The 25,921-nt window shown below is 36.4% G+C and overlaps 2 protein-coding genes across 3 annotated transcripts in view; one reads left to right on the top strand and one right to left on the bottom strand.

Annotated features, from left to right (window-relative positions):
* Positions 1–11,267, top strand: part of LOC127181524 (solute carrier family 66 member 2) — a 48,540-nt gene extending 37,273 nt beyond the window's left edge. For both annotated transcript variants that reach the window (XM_051136302.1, XM_051136303.1), the window contains one exon: positions 9,722–11,267. In XM_051136302.1, the coding sequence (XP_050992259.1) occupies positions 9,722–9,929 (208 nt within the window). In that variant the 3' untranslated portion in view covers positions 9,930–11,267. The remainder of the gene's footprint in view (positions 1–9,721) is intronic.
* A 2,324-nt stretch (positions 11,268–13,591) lies between these two features.
* kcng2 (potassium voltage-gated channel, subfamily G, member 2) overlaps positions 13,592–25,921 on the bottom strand; it is a 45,769-nt gene continuing 33,439 nt past the window's right edge. The window contains exon 3 of the mRNA XM_051136299.1: positions 13,592–18,378. Within this exon, the coding sequence (XP_050992256.1) occupies positions 17,542–18,378 (837 nt within the window). The 3' untranslated portion in view covers positions 13,592–17,541. The remainder of the gene's footprint in view (positions 18,379–25,921) is intronic.

Raw genomic sequence — 25,921 nt, 5'->3', positions numbered from 1 at the left:
TGTCCATGAGCTGCAAATAAACCATTCATTAAGTTGTAGATTTGAGGCTGGCATCAGGTGCCGGGTGAACTGAACGCTACCACAAAAGGAAGTTGCCCTCCGCGCATCTGTCAGGAGAAGCTGTGCAGGACAGGAGTATTTCACAGCAGTGTGTTTGTGTTGACTGTTTTAGTTCATGCCGTTGACATCTAACACATCCTCTTAGCTTGAGATGCTCAGGCAGGACTTTTGATCGCCTTCTGTTATTCACCCTGCTACTACCTTTGATTGTCCACGGTCTGAGGCCTTTACAGTGCATAACACATTTTTATTTTATTTGACTAAACCACCTTTTAAATTGTGTTTTTTTTTTGTTTTGTTTTGTTTTGTTTTGTTTTGTTCTCTTCTGGTTTGTGTTTGTTTTGTGATTTAGTTTGGTTTTGTGAATTATTATTATTATTGTTATTATTATTATTATTATTATTTTATTTTATTTTTTTCATTTGTTTAATTGTTTATTGTTTGTTTTGGTTTTGTTATTGTTTTATTTATGTTTTTATTTATTTATTGTAATTGATTTGTTTTGGGGGGTATTTTGTTGGATTTTTTGGTTTTGTTTTGTTTTTTGTTTGGTGGTTATTTAGATTTTTTTTCTATTTGTTACTTTATTTGGTTTATTGTTTATTTTTTGTATGATTTGTTTGATTCCGTTTCGTGATTGTTTTGTTTGTTCTTCTGTTTTTTATTATTTGGTTTGGTTTAGTGATTTTTATAGATTTTTGTTTTGTTGGGTTATTTGTTTGGTTTATTGTTGGTTTGGTTTTGTGATTTTTGTTTTTGTGATTATTTTTTTTTTTTTTTTTTTTTTTTTTTTATTTTTTTTTTTTTTTAGTTTTGTGGATGGATTGATTGATTGTTATGTTTTGTTTTTTTAGGTAAGTTATATTTTTGGCTTATTGTTTGATTTGGTTTTGTGATTGTTTTGTTTTTGTTTTTTATTTAGTTTGGTGGTTTCATTGATTTTTGTTTTGTTAGGTTATTTGTTTGGTTTATTGTTTGTTTTGTTTTGTTTTGTTTTTTTTTGTTTTTTTTTATTTTGTTTTTCTGGGGGTTTTTTTTAAGGTTATTTGTTTGGTTTATTGTTTTGTTTGATTCAGTTTTGTTATTGTATTGTTTGTTTTTTCAGTTTTTGAGTATTTCGTTTGGTTTGGTGCTTTTATTGATTTTTGTTTTGTAAGGTTATTTGTTTGGCTTATTGTTTGTTTGATTTGGGTTTGTGATTTTGTTTGTTTTTCTGTTTCTTATGATTTAGTTTGGTTTGGTTTTGATTTTTGTTTTGTTAGGTTATTTATTTGCTTTATTGTTGTTTGTTTTGTTTGATTTGGTTTAGTGATTTTTTTATTTTCTTGTTAGGCTATTTGTTTGGTTTGTTGTTTTTTTGTGATTTTTTTTTTTTTTTTTTTTTTTGGTTTGTTTGTTTGTTTGTTTTTTAGTTTTTGATTATTTTGTTTGGTTTGGTGATTTTATTGATTTTTGTTTTGTTAGGTTATTTGTTTGGTTTATTGTTTATATTATTTGAATTGGTTTTATGATTGTTTTGTTTTGTTTTTCTTTTTTCTGTTTTGTTTTTCTTTTTGTTTGTTTTTTTTAGGGTATTTGTTTGGCTTATTGTTTTGTTTGATTCAGTTTTCTGATTTTTATTTCTTCTTTTTTATTTAGCTTGTTTTTTAAATCATTTTTTGTTATGTTTTGTAAGGTTACTTGTTTGGTTTATTGTTTATTTAGTTTGATTCTGTTTAGTATTTGTTGTGTTTATTTATTTATTTTTATTTTTTTTCTATTATTAATTAGTTTGGTTTGGTGATTTTATTGATTATGGAAAGTCTGGCTCTGTGATATTAGGAAGAGAGTGAGAATTAGGATTGGACTGAAATCTGTATAAAAAACAATCATTAGATGGTTTTTGTCCGTACTATCTCTTCTTTGTTACATTCATTGTAAAGTGTCCTTGAGCTCTGGAAAGGCGCTATATAAATAAAAAATATTATTATTATTATTATTATGGTACTTTCAACAAAAGTAAAGTAATTTTGCACCCAGATATGGTGATATTTAATCATCACAGATGTGTGAAAAATGAAGTATCCCCACAAAACGAACATTAGCAGAAGACTTAAGGCTAGCAGCAAAAACATTAGTCTCACACAAACATCCATAAAATATGGGGAAATGTGCTTTATTATTGAACTATTGCACAGTTCAGAATTCATTCATTTCTTGTGCTTTTTCATGCATTTTATAGAATCTGTGTGTGTGTGTAAGAGAGAGAGAGAGAGAGAGTCTTTATATAGACATGAACACATATTCTGCTCTTTGTGTCATTCACACAAAATGCCAACCCCAGTAATTACACACGTTTCATTTTCATTTCTTTCCTGGAGCCGAATGCATTAATCATGAAATACTAAATAAATAAATAATAAAAAGTCATTTAAATGTATCTTAACCACCACAAATTAGTTGTTTCTCAAAATTTGCATTTATGGTTAACAGAAATAAATAATTAAAACACCATCCAATTTACAGAATATTAATACTATTTGTCTCTGATGTCCTCATCTCTTGGATGTGAATGTGTGGGTGTTCGTGTGGCTTTACCAACCTCGTGTTTCTCTAGAATTAGTCAACCAGTCGTTGCTGTACTTACAGTATTTGTTGTGATTGTCCTGTAACTGTTGCTGGAGTCTGGCTGTTAGCCTTAAAGTCAGGATGTAAAGACGGATTTGTTTATACTCTATCATGGAAACCGTGGCAACCGTCAGCCTCCTCGACTCCTGATGGTTTCCATGGCAGCTGTTAAGACTGATCACTCCTCTTTTTTAATTTCATTTTACCACAGTTGTACCACATCATCCCAAACTTTCCAAGTGTGATTTATAGTTTATTTATGGTAAACTTAGTTTTTGGTTAATCTGATACACAAACATTAAGATACTTTCATATTTGCATTGTTGTCATGTTATGATGTGTTTTTGTCTTTTGTTGTTTTTTATGTTTTTTTGTTTAGTTTGTAAGACTGTAGAGGAAACTGTTGTGAAGAGAGTGAATTCAGTGCTTCACGTGTAAATCTAATTACTCAAAATGACAATATTTGCAGTTTGTGTAAGCAGTTTTATGTTGTCGTCAGTTGTTTATAATTCGAGGCATCCTTTGTGTCGGTAGTGTACCATGTTGGGAAACAATCTTTTTTTCAGTGGTTTGGTGTTGTTTGTGGGGTAAGCGTACATATTTCACCTTTAATGATGTAAGCGATCGTGACCCTGTCCACAACATCGCTCACACTCATTAAACTGTGCTGTTGTGTGGAGTGTCGAGTGGTTTATTACTCTATCGCATGGGCTGATCGCTGTGGCCCGGCGGCACTGAGAGGGCTCTTTCATCTCTTCAGGACGTGCTGCTGTAATAAGCTCTCAGAGCGGCCTTTTATCAGATGCCGTGGATCAGGCCGGCTCTCAGCTCGGCTTTGAGTGTAACACAGAGCCAAACAAAGAAGAGAAAACAGTGTTTACCTCGGGTCTCTGCCCGCACCCCCACCTGACTCCGTTTCTTTTGGGCAAGAAAAGATTTGTTCAGTCTTTTGTACTCTCTGTTTTCTTTTCTCTAGCTTTGGTTTGTTCTTCACACTCAGCTGTTTAGTCTACTCACCTTTTGAGACTGGGGTTGGTACGATTTTTAAAATGTTTTTGAAAAAAGTGTCTTACTCACCAAGGCTGCATTTATTTAATCAAAAGTATAGTAAAATTGTAAAATATTATTACAATTTAAATTTGCATTTGGCTTTCAAACGTTCCTGTGTGTATATGTGTAAGTGCTTGGTGAAGAGCGTGAAGAGGTGATCATTGTAGCCAATCGCAAACAGTTTTCACCAGTTTCAATTTAAAAACTTAAGCTTAGCAGCTGCCTTAAAATTTTAAGTCAAATCAACTTAGAGAAGTCCACTTCCAGAACAAAGATTTACATATAATGTACTACTTTTTGAAATTTTTTGAGGAAAACATTTCAGCATTTTTTCCATATAATGGACTGATATGGTGCCCCGATTTTGAGTCCAAAGTCCAAAATGCAGTTTAAATGCGGCTTCAAAATGATCACAAATGCGGTTGTAAATGATCCCAGCCGAGAAAGAAGGGTCTTATCTAGTGAAACGATTGGTTATTTTCATTTAAAAAGTATTTAAATTGTTTTTTTGTTTTTTTTTTAATCTCAAACGCTCGTCTTGTCTTGCTCTCCCTGAACTCTGTGTATTCTGACTCAAGACAGTTAGGGTATGTCGAAAAACTCCAATTGTATTTTCTCCCTCAACTTCAAAAATTATTTCAAAATCATCCTACATCACTGCAGAAGTACCGACCCAGGATTTGCAAAGTGAACATGCAAAGAAGATCAAACACCTTTAACAAAAAAGGTAAAACAGCGATATAGGACGATTTTGAAGTTGAGGGAGAACATGAGATGGGAGTTTTTCGACATACCCGAACTGTCATGAAAAAAACAGTTCAGCCAGAGTAAGACAAGACGAGCGTTTGACATTAAAAAGTACATAAATTGTACGATTTTTATGAAAATAACCGATTGTTACGCTAGATAAAACCCTTCTTCTGTGGCTGGGATCGTTTGAAGCTGCATTTAAACTGCATTTTGGAAGTTCAAAATCGGGGCACCTTAGAAGTCCATTATATGGAGAAAAATGCTGAAAAAACTATTTCTTTACGACTGAAGAAAGACAGACATGAACATCTTTGATGACAAGGGGGTGAGTGCATTATATGTTAATCTTTGTTTTGGAAGTGGACTTCTCCTTTAAAACTACAAGTTTATTTTTTTTTTGTTAATTTAGCCACTATCTTGAGTAAATACCTGGGGTTGAGTTTGTTTTCTTCTAAAAGAGACAAAGTAAGCAGATCTAGCAGTTTTTATTGTTTTTCTGTAGGAGGGAGTACTCTCCCTCCATGCAATATGAAATACCTCTAATTTTGTATTATATTTTATACAAATACAGAAATACAAATAAAGAAATTTAAATAAAAAATTAAATAAAACATTATTTAAGAAAGGAAGTAAACACAGTGACCAATAGTGTGCTCAGAAAGTGTGCACTGGGAGTTACATTTGCTCAAATAAAAACCAGGTAACTAATTTTACATGCACTGTAGCACATATATGACATGAATATGACAGCAAAAAACAATATATCACAACATAGCTTCAAATCAAGGGATTAAAGATTATGCTCACGTCTGCATTCAAGTGCTGGCCTTTTTTACGCTGTCAAAATAAAAGTCCTTTCAGAAAAAGCTGCTTCTGATACTTATTGGCTGAAAAAAAAAAACTTGGCGATATATAGATTGACCTTCATTATAAATGTTTTTACTCTCACTTTTGATCAGTTTAAAGTGCCTTGCTGAATAAAAGTGTTAATTTATTTAAAAATCAAATCTTACTGATCCCAAACTTTAGTGTCCTCCTCAGCTCTCTATGTATTTGGAAAGTAGGGCAACTTCCTGCATCAACATCTGTTGTTGACTGCAGAAAAACATTTCTTTCTAACAAATCTTCAGAAAAGAAATCTTCATATCTTATAAAAAAACTTCAGTCCCTAACTTTACACCATCCCAATGCATGCTTCTGATCCTGACTCCCAACTGTCCCTGAACTCAGTTCAGAAAGTCTGAAATCAAATCTGAAATGAATAATTGGTGTGGTGTGGAACACTGTATTCTGGGAAGTCTAAAAGTAAAATCCACAGCTTGAATAATTTATGTTTATTACGAAACTGCAATGGTGGAACAGCTTTACGCAGGTGGAATTAGTTTTACCTCTGTCAGATAATGTGTGTGTGTGTGTGTGTGTGTGTGTGTGTGTGTGTGTGTGTGTGTGTGTGTGTAGTACACACTGAAAACCCTCTTTCATTCTGTGGCTGGAAATAAAAAAGTGCTGTGCAGTTGAAGCGTGAAGTTGCTGATGCACCAAATATGGCCGAACAAAGGAAGTTTGTTTATTCTCCTGTCTAAAAAATGTGAGGCATTCTCAGTGCTTGAATAGGGTTAAACAAAGGTTTCTGCACTTGAGGAGACATCCTAAAGCTATTGTTCACCCAACACTGAAAACAATGTAATTCTAAACCCGTAAGACTTTCTTTCTTCAGTTGAACACAAAAGGTGAAGTTTTAAGAATATCCTGGTCACATGTTTTGCTTTGATTAAAATGAGAAAGGACCGGGACTGTTGCATAGATACCAAGACTTCTGATGCTATATCATAGCTTTTGTTGAGGAAATTAAAGTTAGTTTTCTGTTCACTTGAGAAGTAGAGATGTCCAGTTGATGAGCAGATCATGCTTTTCCATTGGATCTTTTTGCTGATTTACTCTTAATGATTCCAGTCACAAAACTGAATCAGACTGATCTGGATCTCAACCCACAAACTCAATGATCCCTTCAAATAAAATTTGAGGTACACTACAAATGCACATTTAACACAGTTAGGATTATCAATCAATAGTGACCAAAATGTCTGTCTGTTCTTCACACAAAGCTATCACATGCCTTCAGCAGAGCTGGAATAGTGTATAAATTGCATGGTCTAGATTTATATTTTCTTTACAGTGTGAAATCTTCAGGCTTCATTCTTGGCAATTGAATGTAACATTTCTTTTTTTGTGTTCCATGGATGGAGGACTGTGAGTAAATGATGACAGTATGATCCTTGGATGTGTGATCATGTACTTTTTTCCTCTAACACAAGTGTGAGAAACAAAGCGTGGAGGAGAGCATGAGACCTACAGGCGGAGCAGATGGAGCTGGCCTGTGGGAACACTGTAACTGTCAGGCCTCAATCTTACGCCTGTCCTTTCCCAACTAATGACTGATATTATGAAAAGCCTCATCCTCTTTTTATAGAGGTGGATATAAAGACCAAACCCATTATCACTCCAGCTACACTTGTGTTCTTTTAATATTGTGAGAAAATATGTAGACATTTGACATTATTTTAAGTAGGGCTGTCAGTTGAATGCATTAACTTGAATTAATTAGTTGTGAAAAAATAGAACATTTAAAATATTTTAATGGCGTTAACATGCTGGCCCCGCCCCCAGACCTGTACATCATCTTATATTTTATCCAGTTGACAAATATGATGCAGGACAACAACTCCATAAATGCAGTTATGCCCTAAAATTCAAGATATTGGTGCAAAAAATGCCTCTGTGTGTGTTTTGTCTCATTTGTCTCACGGGCAGCAAAAGAAATATCACACAAGTGCTGATTTTGTCCTGATTTATCATGATCTTAAATGTGATTTTACACAACAGTTCAGTAAATAAGAAGTTGATAGTGTTATATATTTTAAACATTATATTATGTGTTTTTGCTCAATTCTGCAGAGGACATATTACCTTTGAAGCCATAGCAGAATTGTTGTATATCTCTGACCAACACAGCGGTGTTTAGTTTCTGAATTAATCCGCAGTTTAAATGAATTGTGTGAATTAGTGATTCAAAGGCCCATTCATAAAGAGAGCCATTTACTTCATTCCTGAATGAATCAGCCATTTAAAACGAATCGAATCAAATGAGTGAATGACTCATAAAAACATTTATCGCCACCTGCTGGCAGCAGATTTAGTTTCTTATTTAGAGTATCATTTCATTAAAATAATAACAATAATAGTAATAATGAAAATTAAAACATTAAAGGGATAGTTTACCCCCAAAAAAAATTAAATTCTAGTATCATTTACTCACCCTCATGTCGTTTCAAAGTGGAACATGAATGTATTTTGAGTATACTGAGATGTTTCTTTGAGTATATTTGAGATGTTTCTCAAATTATCACCTTTTATGTTCTGTATTTTTTTTTGCGATTAATTAGATTAATCAACACACCATGTAATTAATTAGATTAAAAAAATTTAATCGTGTGACAGCTCTTATTTTTAGACAACCTTTACAAAATCTTAAGTAATAAAACTTGCAATCACGTAAGAAATGCAGTTCATCCTGCATGTTTACCTGTTTTCTTAATTTCAATGATTTTGATCAATCTGCCTTTCTCAGCCCAGAATATGATTATATATAGAAAAATAAAAATCACAGTCTTAAAGAGACAGTTCACCCAAAAATGAAATTTACTCCATGATTTACTCACACTCAAGCCATCCTAGGTGTATGACTTTATTTTTTTTAGACAAATACAATCAGAGTTATATTAAAAAATGTTCTGACTCTTCCAAGCTTCGTAATGGCAGTGAATGGATGTTAAGATTTTGAAGTCCAATAAAGTGCATCCATCCATTATAAAAAGTGTTCCACATGGCTACAGGGGTTAATAAAGGCCTTCTGAAGTAAATCGACACAAAAATACTTATATAACTGTTATCTCTAGCTTCTTCTAACTGTCGTACATGCATTAATGAGAGTGGCATTCCAGCAGAAGACAGGAAGCTGGAGATAATAGTTTATAAAGTTTTTAATATGGATTTTTTTTTTTTACACAAACGCATCGAATCACTTCAGAAGGCTTTTATTAACCCTCCGGAATCATGTGGAACACTTTTTATGATGGCTGGATGTACTTTATTGGACTTCAAAATCTCAACACCCATTCGCTGTCATTATAAAGCTTGGAAGAGCCAAGACATTTTTTATTATAACTCTGACTGTATTTGTCTGGAAGAAGAAAGTCATATACACCTAGAATGGCTTGAGGTTGTGTAAATCATAAGGTCATTTTAATTTTTGGGTGAACTCTTTCTTTAAACTGTGTTTTTGTGAATTCCCCTATTAATAAGATGCACTGACTGGAAAACTTTAGGAAAAATTTGAAAAATATGTATCTTAAATTTGTATTATGTTACTTAAAGATTTGCTGCTTAAAAAAAAGGAAAAAAAAAAAAATTTTTAGACTATATAATTCATTGGTATTTGTTTTTGTTTTTTGTTTTGTTTTGTTTTTGCATGGATTATTTACTTATGTATGTACACTGTTTGCAAACACCCCTGGCAAAATGTGGTTTTGGACGATATCAGCATAAATCCTTATTTATTTGGTGCAAATACATTAAAGTAACTTGACATTATCATTGAAGACCAGCAATAATAATTTTAATTTTGATGACATAATAATGGCAATATATACATGTCAAAGTCAGACATGCCAGTTGTGATGCCTGGTTACTGGTTTAAACTTGGCCCAGGTTTTTAAAAGATTTTTGGGTCAGCATACCTTAATAGCTTTAACAACTGATTGCCAATTAAGTTTAGAATACAATGAATTTAGGCCCAGATTATGCAGAGCTGTAATAGCTCATAATGGTGCATATTTTGATGAAACAAAAATGTATGTTTTTTCTATGTATAAACTGTTTATGTAATAAAATATGTTTTAGTAGTTTGTGTTGTCCCTTATCAGTGCAAAATTATCACAAATTAAAAAGGATTCATACCAATATTGTCCAAAACCCCACTTTTCTAGGGCGTTTCCAAACTTTTGGAGGACAGTGTATTTATTTATTTATTTTACTGCAACAGTTATGGATATTACACCCCAGTAAATGTTTGTATTAAACCCTCAGTATACAACCTCGTCCTGCACGTTTGCCTGTTTTCTCATTTCCAGTGATTTTTCTCACGTCTCCAGACTTTAATAACACCCTCTCTTTCTCTCTCTTCCCGTCCCTCCAGTATTAAGATGGTGTTGATGTGGACCAGTGGAGACACTTTCAAGACAGGCTACTTCTTGTTGACTCAGGCTCCTGTGCAGTTCTGGATCTGCGGCCTCCTTCAGGTGTGCGTGGACTTCGCCATTCTCTTCCAAGTGTACTACTACGGCCGCTACCCACAGAAACCCATCTCGCACACCACACACACCACCAGCGCCAAGGCCCTATGAAACTCCCTCGCTTCACAGAATGTGCTCAAATCTATATTACAATGCATACATCTGCACACACACACAAGATCTTTATACAGTGTCGCCAAAACATATTTGAATACTTAAGCCACACTTAAAAATGTCTGAATGTCATTATTATTAGATATGCAACATTAAACTATGATGCTAGATCTTTTCTCACAATTAAAATCACTTTTTGTGTTTCTGTTATTTTAAAATGAATGCCACGTTTTTTATGTTGTATGTAATGAAATGACATTCATACATTAGGTGTTGCTTAAAGGAACTGTTTCTGATTTTTTGGTGCACACTGTATAATTATATATATTTTGAACCAACCTTTAAATGCAATATCATAAAGATACGCAGTTCTATTTACACATTTACATACATGTACAAGCCAGCCCAAGGTAATCATCATGCTTATGAAAACTTTTGCCTTACAGACTTTCAGAATGACCTGAAATGTATCTGACATCAGATGGATGAATGTACAAAGATTTTGTTAGAGGAGTTTAATATGGTTAACGTTGTTTTATTTGGAGAAGACTGGTTTTACCTCAGTAGCCCGCTGTGGTGTTTCACACAGTGAAGGACCAATGAAGAACACAGGAAGAGCCCTGTGTGTTTTTGAACCAAAAAAGAAAAAAAAAATCACCCTCTCTTCTTTTGGTAGTAGGAGACAATCCTGATACAGTTCACAAATCCGCATGACTTCATGGAAGTGTCTTCCCCGAATGTTACTTTTGGAGATAAATATACAGCAGTCGTAGTTTATTTACATGCAGTACTTTCAGTTAGCATGACAAAATAGGAAATCACTGGATTCATATACTGACTTTGGCCTCTTGAAGAAAGTTTTATTAAAAGGACAGTATTTGCAGCACATCCAGTCAACTATCAGCAAAAAAATCACTTCCTTAACCATATATATGTATATGTATATGTATATGTATATATATATATATATATATATATATAATAATAATAATAATTATTATTATTATTATTATTATTATTATTAACACATCATGTGTTGGCTTTAAAGATTGATGTACTTTACAATAAGAATATTTTGTAAGAAAATGATTTTTTGCAGATAAGGTCGGGTCCAGTAGTTATAGTCAAGGATGTTACATGCCAGTAAACGTTTTCTACAAACAAACAAATAATTAAATAAATATTCTTAAAATGTATTTGTTATTTTCCAGATTTTCCAGTCAAAATACCTAAAGATCCTTGAAACAGGATATGTTTACATGCAGTAAGGACATGACACAATATATATATATATATATATATATATATATATATATTTTATAGAATACAGTTGAGGTCAAAAGTTTACATACACCTTGCAGAATCTGCGAAATGTTAATTATTTTACCAAAATGAGAGGGATCATACAAAATGCATTTTTATTTAGTACTGCCCTGAATAAGATATTGCACATAAAAGACTTTTATAAATAGTTCACGAGAGAAAATAATAGTTGAATTTATAAAAATGACCCCGTTCAAAAGTTTACGCACTCTTGATTCCTTTTGTTTCTTTGTTTGTTCTGTTTTGTTTTGTTTTGTTGAGTGATAGTTGTTCATAAAAATCCTTCAGGTCCCACAAATTCTTTGGTTTTCCAGCAATTTTGTGTATTTGAACCCTTTCCAACAATGACTGTATGATTTTGAGATCCATCTTTTCACACTGAGGACAACTGAGGGACTCATATGCAACTATTACAGAAGGTTCAAACACTCACTGATGCTACAGAAGGAAAAATTATGCATTAAGAGCCAGGGGGTGAAAACTTGTAGAATTTAAAGATCAGGGTAAATTTAACTTTTGTCTTCTGGGAAACATGTATCTTCTGTAGCTTTTGAAGGAGTATTAAATGGAAGAAATATAATATTTAGGCAAAGTAAGAAAAATGTACACATTTCCATTCTGTTCAAAAGTTTTCACCCCCCCCCCAGCTCTTAATGCATCATTTTTCCTTCTGGAGCATCAATGAATGTTTGAACCGTCTGTAAGAGTTGCATATGATCAGTTGTCCTTAGTGTTAAAACAATTTATAAAAAATGACTAGTTTGTAAATGTCTTTTATGTGAAATATCTTATTCATGTCAGTACTAAATAAAAAACAACATGCATTTTGTACAATCCCTCTTATTTTGGTAAAATAATTAGCATTGTGCACATTCTGCAACGTATGTAAACTCTTGACGTTTACTGTATATCACGTTTTGGCTTATGCTTAAAGATTTATGCTTAAAAAAAAAAAAAAAAAAAAAAAAAAAAAACATTTTTTTCCGTCTTTTTAGATTTACTTTTACATTTCATTATTTTTATTACATTGTTTTTTTCTCCTTGTTTGTGGAAAATATGACAAATACTTTTCAAGAAAATGATTATTTGCTGATTAACACTGGTCCATTAGTTAGGGGATGTTACACGCCAGTAAATGTCATGAGTCAGTTGCTGCTTATTGATATGTAATTGTGTTGGATTGTTTAATGAGGAACATTTTGACACAATTGATGGCTTGTGATGAGATATTTGGTTTGACTTTCTTTCTAGCTAGATCCTATAAAGGACTTTCTCTGATAAAACTTTCCCCACTTAGATCAGAAAGACAAGAGGGTTATATTTTAAATGACAACTTTTTATTAATATGGCTGTTATTTATTTCTGTTTTCACTTTCTGTCTTTTTTTACCTGCTATTCTGAGATGTCATGTATTTGACTTGAGCTTCATTTAAATAAATATTGTTTCTCTTTGTGCTGTATTTGATAAAATAACTGCTTTTAGCTATATTGCCATTATTTTGAACTGTCTTCTGTTTCAGGTTGTTGCCACTGAATGCAAGTAAATGGCGATATATATAAGTTTACTCTATCATTGCACTCCATACAGTATTGATACTCGCAGTTATTGAGTGCTGTTTTTGTTTACTGTCTGTTTGGCCAAATGTTCTGTTCATATTAAGTTGGATACCTTTGATCGCATATTTTCAGTGCTACTTTTTATAGCAACTTTTGGTAATAAACATTTATAAAAATTCTGTTTGGATATTGCTGTCATTTATATAGAAATTAATACATGTTGATAGATGTCAAACAATAATATTCAGACATTAAAAACATTTCATTCCCAATAAGATAAATCTCACAAATCCAATGAGAAAAAAAATGGGGTTGTGACATTTGAGCATTATTGCTCTATAATCTAGCTAAGGCTTAAAAGTCTAAGACTGTGGACATTTCAGCCTGTTTTTTTCATGGTACAGGCCTTGGACCAGTTTTTATTAAAATGGAAACCTGAGAGTGCATTCATTATGGCTTTGGTCATTATAGCAGTGTTTGTACTGGCAGCACGCATGGTCTCGCCATGCCTTTATGAGCACTGAGCTCTCAGTGGAATCAATAAGGATGTATCAAGCACTGGTCAATGTGGTTCACAACAATCTGACCCTCTGTCACACATATTTAATCACCTATAGAAACAGATGTGCAAGACTCAATACTGGACTCAATATATTAAAACTACTGCAGGATATTAGATGGTAATACCATGCTGTCGAATGATTACTATATTCATATTCCATGGTATTTACATGGTAGTCAAGAATACCCTTGTACCATGTCTAAAAACGCACAGTATGGTAATACCAAGGTACCTTTAGTAGTGAAATTATTTTCATGGGTTGAGTAATTCCATCTGTTCATTTAAATCTTTTTATATATATAGCTTACAAACCAGCACTCAGGATTTGAAAATAAGAAACCTTTATTTTTTTAAAGGGCATTTTACTGTTTATCACAACCGGCAGATCCTGAGACTATCGCATCTAAAAGCAGAGCTATACAGGAATGTGTGTAAATGTGTTTTCATAAACATAGTTATTGCAAATCAGCTATATAGGAGCATAACTTAAAGTTTAATAGCCTCTTTTGAACAGTGTAACACTGTATCCTCTGACAACAGAGAAAAGCTCATTTTACCTTAAAGGTGGATGCAAAATAAAATGGCAATCTTCACAGTCATACAGTTTTCACAGGTAGGAGCATCCATCTATCAGGATCACCAGCTTAATGAAACTTCAGTCATCACTCATCCTCATGCCACTCTAAACCCATATGATTGTCTTTCTTCAGTGGAACGCAAAAGGAAATGTTTAACCGAATGTTCATGCTGCTCATTTCCATACAATGAAAGTGACTGGGGACAGAGGCAGTTGAGCTCTCAAATATCATTAGAATTGCTTTCTATGTAAAACAGGCCAGCTAGGGGGCAGTCGTGGCCTAATGGTTAGACAGTTGGACTTGTAAGGTTGCGGGTTCGAGTCTCAGGTCCGGCAGGGATTGTCGGTTGGGGGAGTGAATAACCAGTGCTCTCTCCACTCCCAATACCATGACTGAGGTGAGACCCTTGAGCAAGGCACCGAACCCCCAGCTGCTCCCTGGGCGCCGCAGCATTGGCTGCCCACCGCTCTGGGTGTGTGTTCACTACTGTGTGTGTGTACTTGGATGGGTTAAATGCAGAGCACAAATTCTGAGTATAGGTCACCATTTCACATAAGTCACATAAGAGCTATGCAGGTAAACCTCTCTTCCTTGCTAGTTTTTAGTGTCCTTGTTGGCACACATGCCACCCATGCCAATTGATACTGGTTCCAATCGTACTCAGAGTGGTGCAAGTAGGACCAGTTTTACTGATGCCATTATCCAGATGGGAGTGAGGTTTAAGGAAAAAACAGCCCAGCTAGCAAGAGATATGCAGGTAAATCTCACTCAAGAGGCACATTAATGGCCACTGTTTTAGCGTCCTTGTTAGCATGATCTCCTTTCTTGCCAGTTGGCACTTGTTTGAATCCCTCTTAGAGTGGTTCAAGTAGGAACATTGGTGGTTACATTGGTGCCGTGACCCAGATGGGAGTGAAGTTCAGATGAGTGAGTATAACGGAGACAAGCTAGTAAGAGCTGCACAGGTAAACCTCACTCCCCTGGCCTCAAGAGACACGTTAGGGGCCACTGGTTTTAACATTCTTTTTAGCATGCCCTCTCCCATGCTGGTGGATTCTGGTTCAAATCCCTCTCAGATACCCCTTTTCCATCAGCATGAATCGGGTGCTAGTTCAGAGTTGGTTCAACTGCAGAGCCTTCTAAGAACTGCTTTACCTTTCCATGGGCTTGAGAGCCACCACAGAGCAAGGTCTTTAATCACTGAATATGTTTCATCTTTCCTAGCAATGCTAGTGTAGCACCGCCAAACACACCAGATCAGACCAACTGGTGTACAACACCATAGAATCGCAAGAGCAAGTAGAGAGCAGACGACTTAAAGCTTTTGAATCGCTCTCGTGGTACTTCAATGCCACACGCCAACCAGTCCGTGCAACGCTGACGCATCCCGAACAAGCCCATTATCAACAATGGTGGAGATTGCGTTGCTATTGATTTTCATGGCTTTACGAATGTACATCGGCATCCAAACATGGCAAAACCAACATTTCAAAAATGGCGGTCAAAAGTTTTTGTTTGTCCTGTTGGTCACGGGAACACTGCCCCCAGTACCTGATGTAAGCTGTTCTTACTTTTTGACCAGCAATGTTTTGGTTCTTCTTACGAACCACTTTTCCAGTTTTCAAGCTGTTGTATGGGTGTCGAAAGACAAAGAACCGATTTGAAACTAGGCTCTGGCTCTGAACCAGCACTCAAACTGCCTTGGTGGAAAAGGGGTAGGAGTGGTGTGAGTAGGAACAGTCACATTGGTGCTGTGACCCAGAGGTGAGTGAAATTTAGGGTAGTATAACAGAGGCATGATAAGAAACTACTGTAAAGAAAACTTCAATACCCCGGCCTCAAAAGACATGTTAGGGGCCACTGGCTCATGTTAGTGGCGTTCGTGTTAGCATGTCCTCTCTCATGCTGATTGATGCTTATTCAGATCCCTCTCAGAGTGGTGAGAGTAGGACAAGTTACATTAGTGCCTTGACTCAGATGGAAGTGAAATTTAGGGGAGTGACTATAACAGAGCCAAGGTAGCAAGAGTTGCACAAGTAAACTTCACTCCCGTGGCCTCAAAAGATGCGTCAAGGGCCATTGGTTGTAGTATTCTTGTTAGTGTGCCCTCCTTCTTTGCTGGTTGACATCTCTTTTAGAGTGGTGCGACTAGGACCACTCTAAAGTAGGGAGGGGTATGGCTGGGTAAATGTAATGGAGGCCAGGTTGTAGATACTGGTAAAACTGCTGGTAAAACTCACTCCCCTAACCTCAAGTGCTAGAGCCAGTTGATGCTGGTTCGAATCCTACTTGGAGTGGAGCAACTAGGACCAGTTAAACCAGGGGTCACCAGACTCGGTCCTAGAGGACCGGTTTCCTGAAGAGTTTAGCTCCAACCCTAATTAAACACACCTGAACCAGCTAATCAAGCTCTTACTAGGTATACTAGGAACTTCCAGGCAGGTGTGTTGAGGCAAGTTGGATCCTAACTCTGCAGGACACCGGCCCTCCAGGATCAAGTTTGGTGCCCCTGAGTTAAACACTCAAACAGTACAATATACGTTATGATACATGCAACAATAATGGTGCATTGTGTCACTGATTTACATGACACATTTGAACACTCAACACACCAAGAATGAGATTTAAGAGGGGAGGACAAACTGAATAACTTAAACTTTGAATGATTTTCTCACACAAAAGTTACCATATGGCCCCAGAAAGCTTAGAATATAATACTATGAGTTGTATGTGTAATGGAGGCCAGCTGGTAAGTGCTGTTCAGGTAATCCTCACTCCTCTGATCTTAAGAGACGCACTAGCAACTGGCGCTAGAGGCTGCCATCTTTAGACTCCTTGTTAGTACATCTGCTTCCCATGCCGGTGACCTAGGTTCGAGTGCCGCTATGAGCGTGTGCGAGTAGGTCACTGGGGAAGGGAGTTACATTGGTGCCATGACCCAGATGGGAGTGAGGTTTAAGGGGGTGAGTATAACGGAGGCCAGCTGGTAAGTGCTGTGCAGGTAAACCTCACTCCCCTGATCTCAAGAGGTGTGCTAGTGACTGATGCTTTAGCCTCCTTGTTAGTGTGCCCGCCCCCAGTCTGGTGACCCAGGTTCGAGTCCCCCTCAGAGTGGGTGCAAGTAGGACGTGATAGAGGTGATTTACATATACAGTAGTCAATATTTGAAGTGGATCAAAAAAGTTCATAAAAGTTGTGTGTTTTAGGTTTTAGGACAACTTGGATGAAAGGTTTTGATCCACTTCAGATGTTGACTACTGTAGATCACTTTTTTGTTTATAGACGCTTTCTCCATTCACTTTCTTTATATGAAAACAACTGGCATTCCGCCAGACATTCACATTTGTGTTCCATGGAAGAAAATCATATGCATTTGGAACAACATGGGGGTTAGTAAATGATGACAGATCATTCATTTAAGGGTGAACTCTTTCAATAATTGTGCTTTGGACATACAAATCTGTCCTTTCATGTCCCTTTCCCAGTGTCTATTATTGTCAAGTCACCTGATTATACAGGTACTATTTATGGCCGCTCACCTGTAACAAGTCTTTGTTCATTTTTTTAGCATTACAGTCAGCTGCTTGCATTACGACTTCAGTGATTTCCTGACCTGTGGGGCTCCTTGACTTGCCACAGCCACAGATCTGCGGTGATGCGCACCTACTGCAGTGGTCTCTATGATTCCATGTATGGAACTGTCAGTGTCCTGTGAATCCTCACTGTTTTGTGACTTGGTGCTGTCTTGTGAATCGGGCTTATGTCTTGTGGCCCGACTCTGTTCCTCTTTAAGCTCCAGGTAGGACCGTGAAAAAGTATGAAATATGGATGTGACTGGGAATGCCATGAGCAGGATTCCACTCAGTATGCTGCTGAGCGCCACCACCTGGCCTGGAATGCTGCGTGGAACCATGTCACCATATCCAACCGTCGTCATCGAAATGACGGCCCACCAGTAGCTCCCGGGGATGCTGGTAAACTCCTGCTTGGCACCCATCTCGCTCTCCGCCAGGAAGACCAGCGGAGAAAACAGTGCCATGGCCACACACAGGAACAGCAACAGCAGTCCGAACTCTCGAGTGCAGCGACGTACGGTCAATCCAAGCGTCTGCAACCCCAAAGAGTGACGTGCTAAACGCATCACGTAGAAGATCCGCAATGCTCGAAGAACTCGCAGGACCAATCCCACCTTCTCCAGGTAGTTGTTTCCTGAGCCGGTGGGGCGGTCGCTCACGGACAGTGAGTCCACTATCAAAGTGATGTAATAGGGCAGGATTGCCACTACGTCGATGATGTTGAGGGGTGTGCGCAAGAACGTCCACTTGCTTTGCGTCTGGATGAAACGGAGCAGGAATTCCAGAGAAAACCAGCCCACACAAACTGTTTCCAGCACAAAGATGTTGTAGCACCTCTGGGAGCACTCGCCCTGAGAGAGAAAACACACATTAGTTGAGCTTATTCAGTTGAATCTCTGAAGTCATTCAGAGTCTTCATTTACAATCTTTAGAGGGTCACTATGCCATATGTCTCAACATATTGGATAAAATATTGAACCCATAAGAAAATCATGTGAGTTTTGTCAATGACAACTCTGAGTTGAAATCACCCCGACTATAGATCTATACAGATCTATACAGGTGGAGCTGGGGAAGGTGAAGGGTTTCTTAAGCGCACTGTGACTACTAAAGCTAATAATAGCTAAGTATTTGAATGTTGAGCAGCAAGCTCACTGGCTGCTGATGTGAAAAGAAACCAATCAGCTGCGCCATGTGAAAAATGATGTGATTATAGCAGATTGAGTTAGAACCTATTGGCCTGTGCCATCTAGAGTTTAATGACAGAACTTTGCATTTAGTTTTTCTTTGTCACAATATCACAAATAAGTGTGACACAGGAGTGCATTTTAAATAATTTTACAATGTTTTGAGCAGATGTTTTAATTTTGTTATGTCTCTGGGTGCTGCACTCTCATTAAAAACTGGACCAGTTCATTAAGCAATATTCCAGATTACAGTTTCTTCATTTTTTCCCCCTGTTACTACTACAAATATTTCAAACATGTTTCTCTAGTTTTAATTGGTAATCATTTTACCATTTTCCCCCCTGTATCCATCCTGTTAGTCTTTTCTAACATCAGTTTACAAGTTCACACTTGCATATAGTAAACTGAGTAAAGGTTATGTGTATTTGGCGTGCTGTCCGGGAGAGGGCTCCGAGCTTGGTAATCATTCCCGAGCATCAAATACTCACCTTGTTCCAAACCCACAAAAAACATGTGACCCTGGACCACAAAACCAGTCATAAGGGGTAATTTCTTTTTTAATTAAGCACATGAAAAGCTGAATACATAAGCCTTCCACTGATGTATGGTTTATTAGGATAGGACAATATTTAGCCGAGATACAATTATTTGAAAATCTGGAATCTGAGTGTGCTAAAAAATCAAAATATTAAGAAAAATCACCTTTAAAGTTTTACAAATGAAGTTCTTAGCAATCCATATTACTAATTAAAAATTAAGTTTTGATATATTTATGGTAGGAAATTTACAAGATATCTTAATGGAACATGATCTTTACTTAATATCCTAATGATTTTGGGCATTAAAAAATATATATATAATTTTAACCAATACAATGTATTGTTGGCTATTGCTACAAATATACCCGTGCTACTTATGATTGGTTTTCTGGTCCAGGGTCATGTATTTTAATAAAACCTGAGAGATTTCTGTCCCTCTCTGTCCCTCTCAGGGGTGTCCAATCCTGCTCCTGGACAATGTCCTGCATATTTTAGCCCCAATAATCTCCAGCACACTTGTTTAGAAGTTTCTAGAGAGTCTGAAGACCCTGATTAGTTGGTTTTTGTGCATTTAATTAAGATTGGTGCTACTGCTGTGTTCGATTTATCTCAGAAGTCGGTGCTGGGGATGACGTCAAAGTAGAGAAGTCAGAAAACCAAGATGGACGTGTCTATTATTAACAATTCCAGTCAATTAAAAACACATAATAGTATTATGTCCATAACTAGTACCATGTGCCCCACTGAGACACAGACAAAAAAGAAATGCTAATAAACAATATATTACTACTGTTTCTCTTCTTTTGATGCACTGGGCAGCCAAATTGGAAGGAATTGGAATTGGCTTGGAAGGAAATGGAATAAAATGAGGGTGAGTAAATGATGACACAATTGTCATTTTTAGGGTAAACTTCCCTAACAAAAACCAGTTCCATAATGACATCATCCTGCACAAAGTGACATCATTTTGGTGGGAAAAGCATCCAGCGTCAAGCATCAGTGGTGTTATTTGATGTCTCTCTCTAAAACATTCCAATAACATTCCCTAACTGAGAAATGTCTAGCACTTTGTATAACTAATCCAGTTAGATAATTAAAATGTAAATGCTTGATGCATATTTCTAAAAGTCTGCTCCTGCTCAAGACAAACACATTAATTTTAAAATTTTGAAAATTCAATAGCTATTGTAAAACCTGAGTGACTTGTACTGTAATTACTTGACTAGTATCCACTTGAAGGCTGCAGCTTGATTACAGATAAATACATTTGTGTCTGGGAAACTGTGTACTTTTTCTGTGTAATTTGTAATCATAAAGACAAAAAATGTTTCATGAATGCTGAAGACAAGGTTCTTGGAGACCAGTCAGATTTAATAACATTTTTAACACATCGACTATACTCTGAAGAGAAGTGAAGGTCATCACTAAATGTGTGAGTGAAAATGGAACAACAGCGAATGTGCCCAGAACTGGCCACCCACCAGTGTCAGGACAAAAAGAAACTTAAGGCAACTCTAAACGACTTATAATTCTCCAACTGTGCATAAGGCAACAATACATACATAGAAATCTGGCATGAATAGCAGGCCTTAGAGAGGAAAGCCTTTACAGCTAAAGTTTGCCCAAAGGCTCTCCACAATTTAGATCAGTCTGGCTTCAGTGCTACACGTAAAGCACAAAACACAATACACTGAACACCCCCTCAGTGAAGAGCAGTGGTGGCACGCATGCTTCTATACAGCAGGACTGAAAAAAAAGGGGGAAAAAAATCATAGACGGTGGCTCATAAGCAGAAACCTAACAAAGAACCTCAGCTACACTTATTGCCAAAGGCTCTCAAGTATTAAAGGGGTGCTATTATGCTTTTTCACTTTTTGAATTTTAGGCAGTGTGTGGTGTATATCTTTGTGCATTAAAAAGATTTAGAAAGTTACATATCTCAAAGTCCACTCCAAAGGGAGATATTTCGTTTTTTAAAAATCCCTTTTCAAGAACTACAACGAACGGCTCCTTTGGACTACAATGTTTGTTTACCACATGCAATGATGTCACATTAGAACGGTCCATTAGAATATCAATAAATTAAATCCCGCCTACGGAAATTGTAATTGTTGGGGGGAGGGTAGGGACAAGGTGGAGGATTAGCCTAACTTTAGCAATGCAGGGTGGAGAACCGCTTCAACGAGCTGCAGCGCAGCGGGTATAAACACAAGCATTGACTAGAGTGGCCGCTTCAGCGTAGTAACACCCCATAGACGTGTGCAGTACAGGGGGTCGAGACACATGCCGAAGCCACAATCTACTCCCTTTGCCACGTCGGAGCCCTAACGCACAGCAGACATGTGCAGCGTGTGGTAAGACATTTATTCATCATACAGTGTAGATAGCTTCACTTGTAAGGCGAGTGTTTTTTAAAATGCATAAACTTGCACTAGAATAGTCTAGGCTGATCAGTGATGATGTTCTTTGATAAAGTAATGCTGATTTTAGCCTTATGCTGGAGCTGGTTTCAGGCAATGAAACTAAGTATGTAAATAATTAAATAAATTAGCACGATAATATTATGTATTGGCGATCTCACATGCTGACGATAGGACCCAACACTACTGTAGCATGTTATTTACTAACCCTCCATGCATTCTAGGTGCAATCAGAGTTATATTAAAATTTATAGATGGGTGTTTCTCCTCATCAGTCCAAAACAAGTCCAATAATGTGCATCCATCCATAATAAAAGTGCCTCACATGGCTCCAAGGGGGGAAGGGGGGGGGGGTTCAATAAAGGCCTCCTGTAGTGAATCGATGCATTTTTGTAAAAAAAAAAAAAAAATCTATATTTAAAACGTAAGAATCACTTTAATCTAGCTTGTGCTAACAGATGTACACAGAATTGCTTGTTTGACAAGGGGCGTGGCAGTAAAATTTATTGTAATAATGTAAATTATGTTAAAAATCATGTTTTTCGAACCACCAAGCATGAAAGCATGTTCTAGTACACCCCCAAAACAAAATCAAGACTTTGTAAAAGAGCATAATAGGACCCCTTTAATATAAAGTGATATCCGATATACAGATATCAAAACCCACATCTGTCTTCATTTTTAACTCATTTATCATTAATACTTTTCTCAATTAACAGAGGATCATCATTTGATGCCTTTATTTATAATGCTAATTACCAGAGATGCATTTGCAGCATAATACTTGTGCAACCAACCCTTTGCTATGTAATAACTTATTAATACGTTATTGCTGGCACAGATACTGCAAACTGATTAGTGGATCAGACCGGCATTTCTGGTTAATGGGCATGTCAAAAATTCCTCAGTGGACCTTTACGTCATACTTGAGCTGTCTGACGCATAGCGCTTTTTCTGTGGGGACAGACTTGTACAAACCTGCAGGCCATGTTTAATTACACATTACACTGGGGGAAAAAAAAAAATCAATCCACTCCGAAGACCTGATTGTAATGTTTTAATGAGCTTCATCCAGACAAATTTGTTGTTCCCGTCACGGATCAGACAGGCAGTTAGAAAACTATGTCTAATTTATAAAAGGTTTCATTTTCCTTACAAGCACTGCGTGATCCCCAGCTTCCCCTGAAATAATCAGCTTTTTGCATGCAGTTAATGAACTACATTAATATTTAAAGGTATAATTAAATGTGATTATTTCCTAATAATAAAACGAGTTGATGAGGAGAATGTTTTAGTTGTTATTTGTGGAGTTTTCCCATGTTCAAGTGCATATGGCTTTTTTTTCTGTGGGACACAAAATGAGATACTTAGCAAAATATCCATGCTGCTTGTTTTTATACAATGAAAGTGAGTGAATGGATCTTTCGAGTTCTAAAATGGATGCAAAGGCACCATGAAAGTGGTCCATGCAGCACATGCACATGCAATTTGAGTCAAAAATTTTGCCTTGAAAATCTAGCTTGACAGCTGTGGTCACTATTCACTTTCAGTGTGTGGAAAAGAGCAACAAAACTAACATCTCCTTTTATGTTCCACAAAATAAAGTTTGGAGCTTGGAGGGGTGAATAAATGGTGATATTTTCCTGTTATGGGTAAATTATTCATTTCAAGTATAAGATGCTTTGCAAGACATGTATTAGTGTTACTGTACATGTGTGTGTGTGTGTATGAAGGAAGGTTGTCATATGAACAGCAGTTATTCTTGAGTTTCCTACAGGCAAATCTGGCACAAGTTCATGCAGAAACAGTAATCCATAATCCACTGTGTGTTTATGATATTTCCCATTTGTCTTCACAAGCTGTGAAATTAATTTTACAGTGTGTGCTGTCCAAAGATGTAATGGTTGTGAATTTTAAATGTTCTTTGTAATTTATATTTTCTCTCTATTTGTGGTTTGGTTTAGTTTATGTCTTTTTTGTTTCTACAGACTTCAGTTAAACTCTCTGGAATACTTTTGATTGGTCAGTTGTCAAATATTATTAGTGTAATGATGTTAAACTGTATAATTGTCAGTTGTCTCAGGTAATCAGTTTCCAACATAGTGTTGGTTTAATGACTCTTGTAGCACTCTGTGCTTTTTTCTCTAATAACACCGCAATTTCAGGTTAAACCAGTATTTTATCCATCCACCCATCCAACCATCCAGCTGTCCATCCATCCATCCATCAATCCATTCATACATCCACCCGTCCATCCATCCACCCATTCATTTGTCCATCCATCCACCTGTCCATCCATTCATCCATCCACCCATCCAGTCGTAATTCATCATCCATCCACCTGTACATCTATCCATCCACTCATCCATTCATCCATCCACCCATCCACCCATCCATCCATTCATTCGTCCATCCATCCATCCATTCATCAATCCATCCATCCACCCATCCATTCGTCTGTCCATCTATCCATCTGTTCGCCCATCCATCCGTCCAGCCATTCATTCATTCATTTAGTTACAAACAAGACAATACATGGGATGTCGTGTCATTGATTTACTATTGATTTATTGTGCTGGTTTCATGACTCTTGTAGCACTATTTTCTCTAATAACAACGCAATTTCAGCTCAAACCAGTATTTCATCCATCCACCCATCCATTTGTCCATCCATCCATTCATCCATCCATTCACCTGTCCATCCATCCATTCGTCCATCCATTCATCCATCTACCTGTCCATCCATCCACCTCTCCATCCATCCATCCATCCATCCACCCATCCATTCATCTATCATTCATCCATCCATCCATCCATCCATCTGTCCATCTTTCCGTCCACCTGTTATCCATCCGTCTGTCCATCCACCCATCCATCTGTCCATCCACCCATCCGTCCATTTGTCCTTCCCCCAATCCACCCATCCACCTGTCCATCCACCCATCCATCCATCCACCTGTCCATCTGTCATTTTTATTAGTATTTTTAGTATTAGTATTTTATTAGTAAACAAAAACTAATAACATTTTTATTTATTAGTTTTAGTTAGTTTAGTACTTCAAGTTAAACTGAACAAAAATGAGAAATGTTGCCTTTTCAACTTGCTGAAATAAAATGTTTTTATTATTATTATTATTATATTTTATTCTGTGTCAGTTAATGTTTATTTTGTTTCAAATAATGATATCTTTATAGTTTTAGTTTTTAGTTTAGTTCATGATAAAATTTAATGTGTAATTCTTGTTTTTCTAGTTGTTTTAGTTTTTATTTTCATTTCAGTTAGCAAAAACGCACATATTATATAATATATTAATGTAACGACAATTACATTGGTGCTGGCTAATGCTTGCATAAACGTGTGTGTGAGAGAGAGAGAGAGAAAGAGAGGAAATGCTTTCATAGTCCATTAGGTCTATTCTCTGAAATGCTCTTAGGTTGAGGTTTTATCATTTTGCTTTGATGAGAAGCTTTTTGGACATGGGCTTGTTTTTCTTTTTTTTGTTTTTCCTCTTTTTCTCAGTAACACACTAATCAAATTAAAAGCAGACAATTACATGCCCTGATCTGATGTCTTCATCATGCTGCAGGGTGAGCTGTGCATCATTCAACATGATGGATCACATACAGTATGCTGATCCAGCACTTTCCTTAACAAACACACACAAGCAGACCTGTAATGCATTTCATCGAGATAACTTATCATATGTTCAGTTAATTCACTTCACTGAGCATGAAATTCTCTTCACCTTATCTATAACACTCTCCCTGTACAGTAAAAAACAGTATAAAGCATTAACTGCATCAAAATTACAGTAAGCAGGCACCAGCATTACTCTACATTTAATGTTAATTAATAGGTTTATAACAAAATCAACCTATTGAGAAACATCACTACATGCATACGAGTCTAATGTCAAGAGCATATTTATTTTATTTTATTTTAAAATGACATTTATTCTAATCTCCCTACCTCTTTTTACTCTCCTCATCCTAAGTTTCCATTGCAACATTATACCTCATATATAATGTGACAACATACCCCATGTTTAAAGAAAATCATAACGTTTCTCTGTGATTTTTTGTTGTAAATATCTTAAGGTATATGTCTATACAGAAACTGATAAATATTCAGTGGATTAAAGTCTGACAACTTGCCCCAATCCCACCTACACATGTGGCAAAAGGAGGCAGTAACAACGAATGAAATGCAGTTTTAGTGAGAGGAGGTTATTATATTTTAGTGGATGT

The sequence above is a fragment of the Labeo rohita genome, chromosome 19 (genome assembly GCF_022985175.1).
Source record: "Labeo rohita strain BAU-BD-2019 chromosome 19, IGBB_LRoh.1.0, whole genome shotgun sequence".
Classification (NCBI taxonomy): domain Eukaryota; kingdom Metazoa; phylum Chordata; class Actinopteri; order Cypriniformes; family Cyprinidae; genus Labeo; species Labeo rohita.
This window is presented reverse-complemented; position numbering and strand designations above follow the sequence as displayed.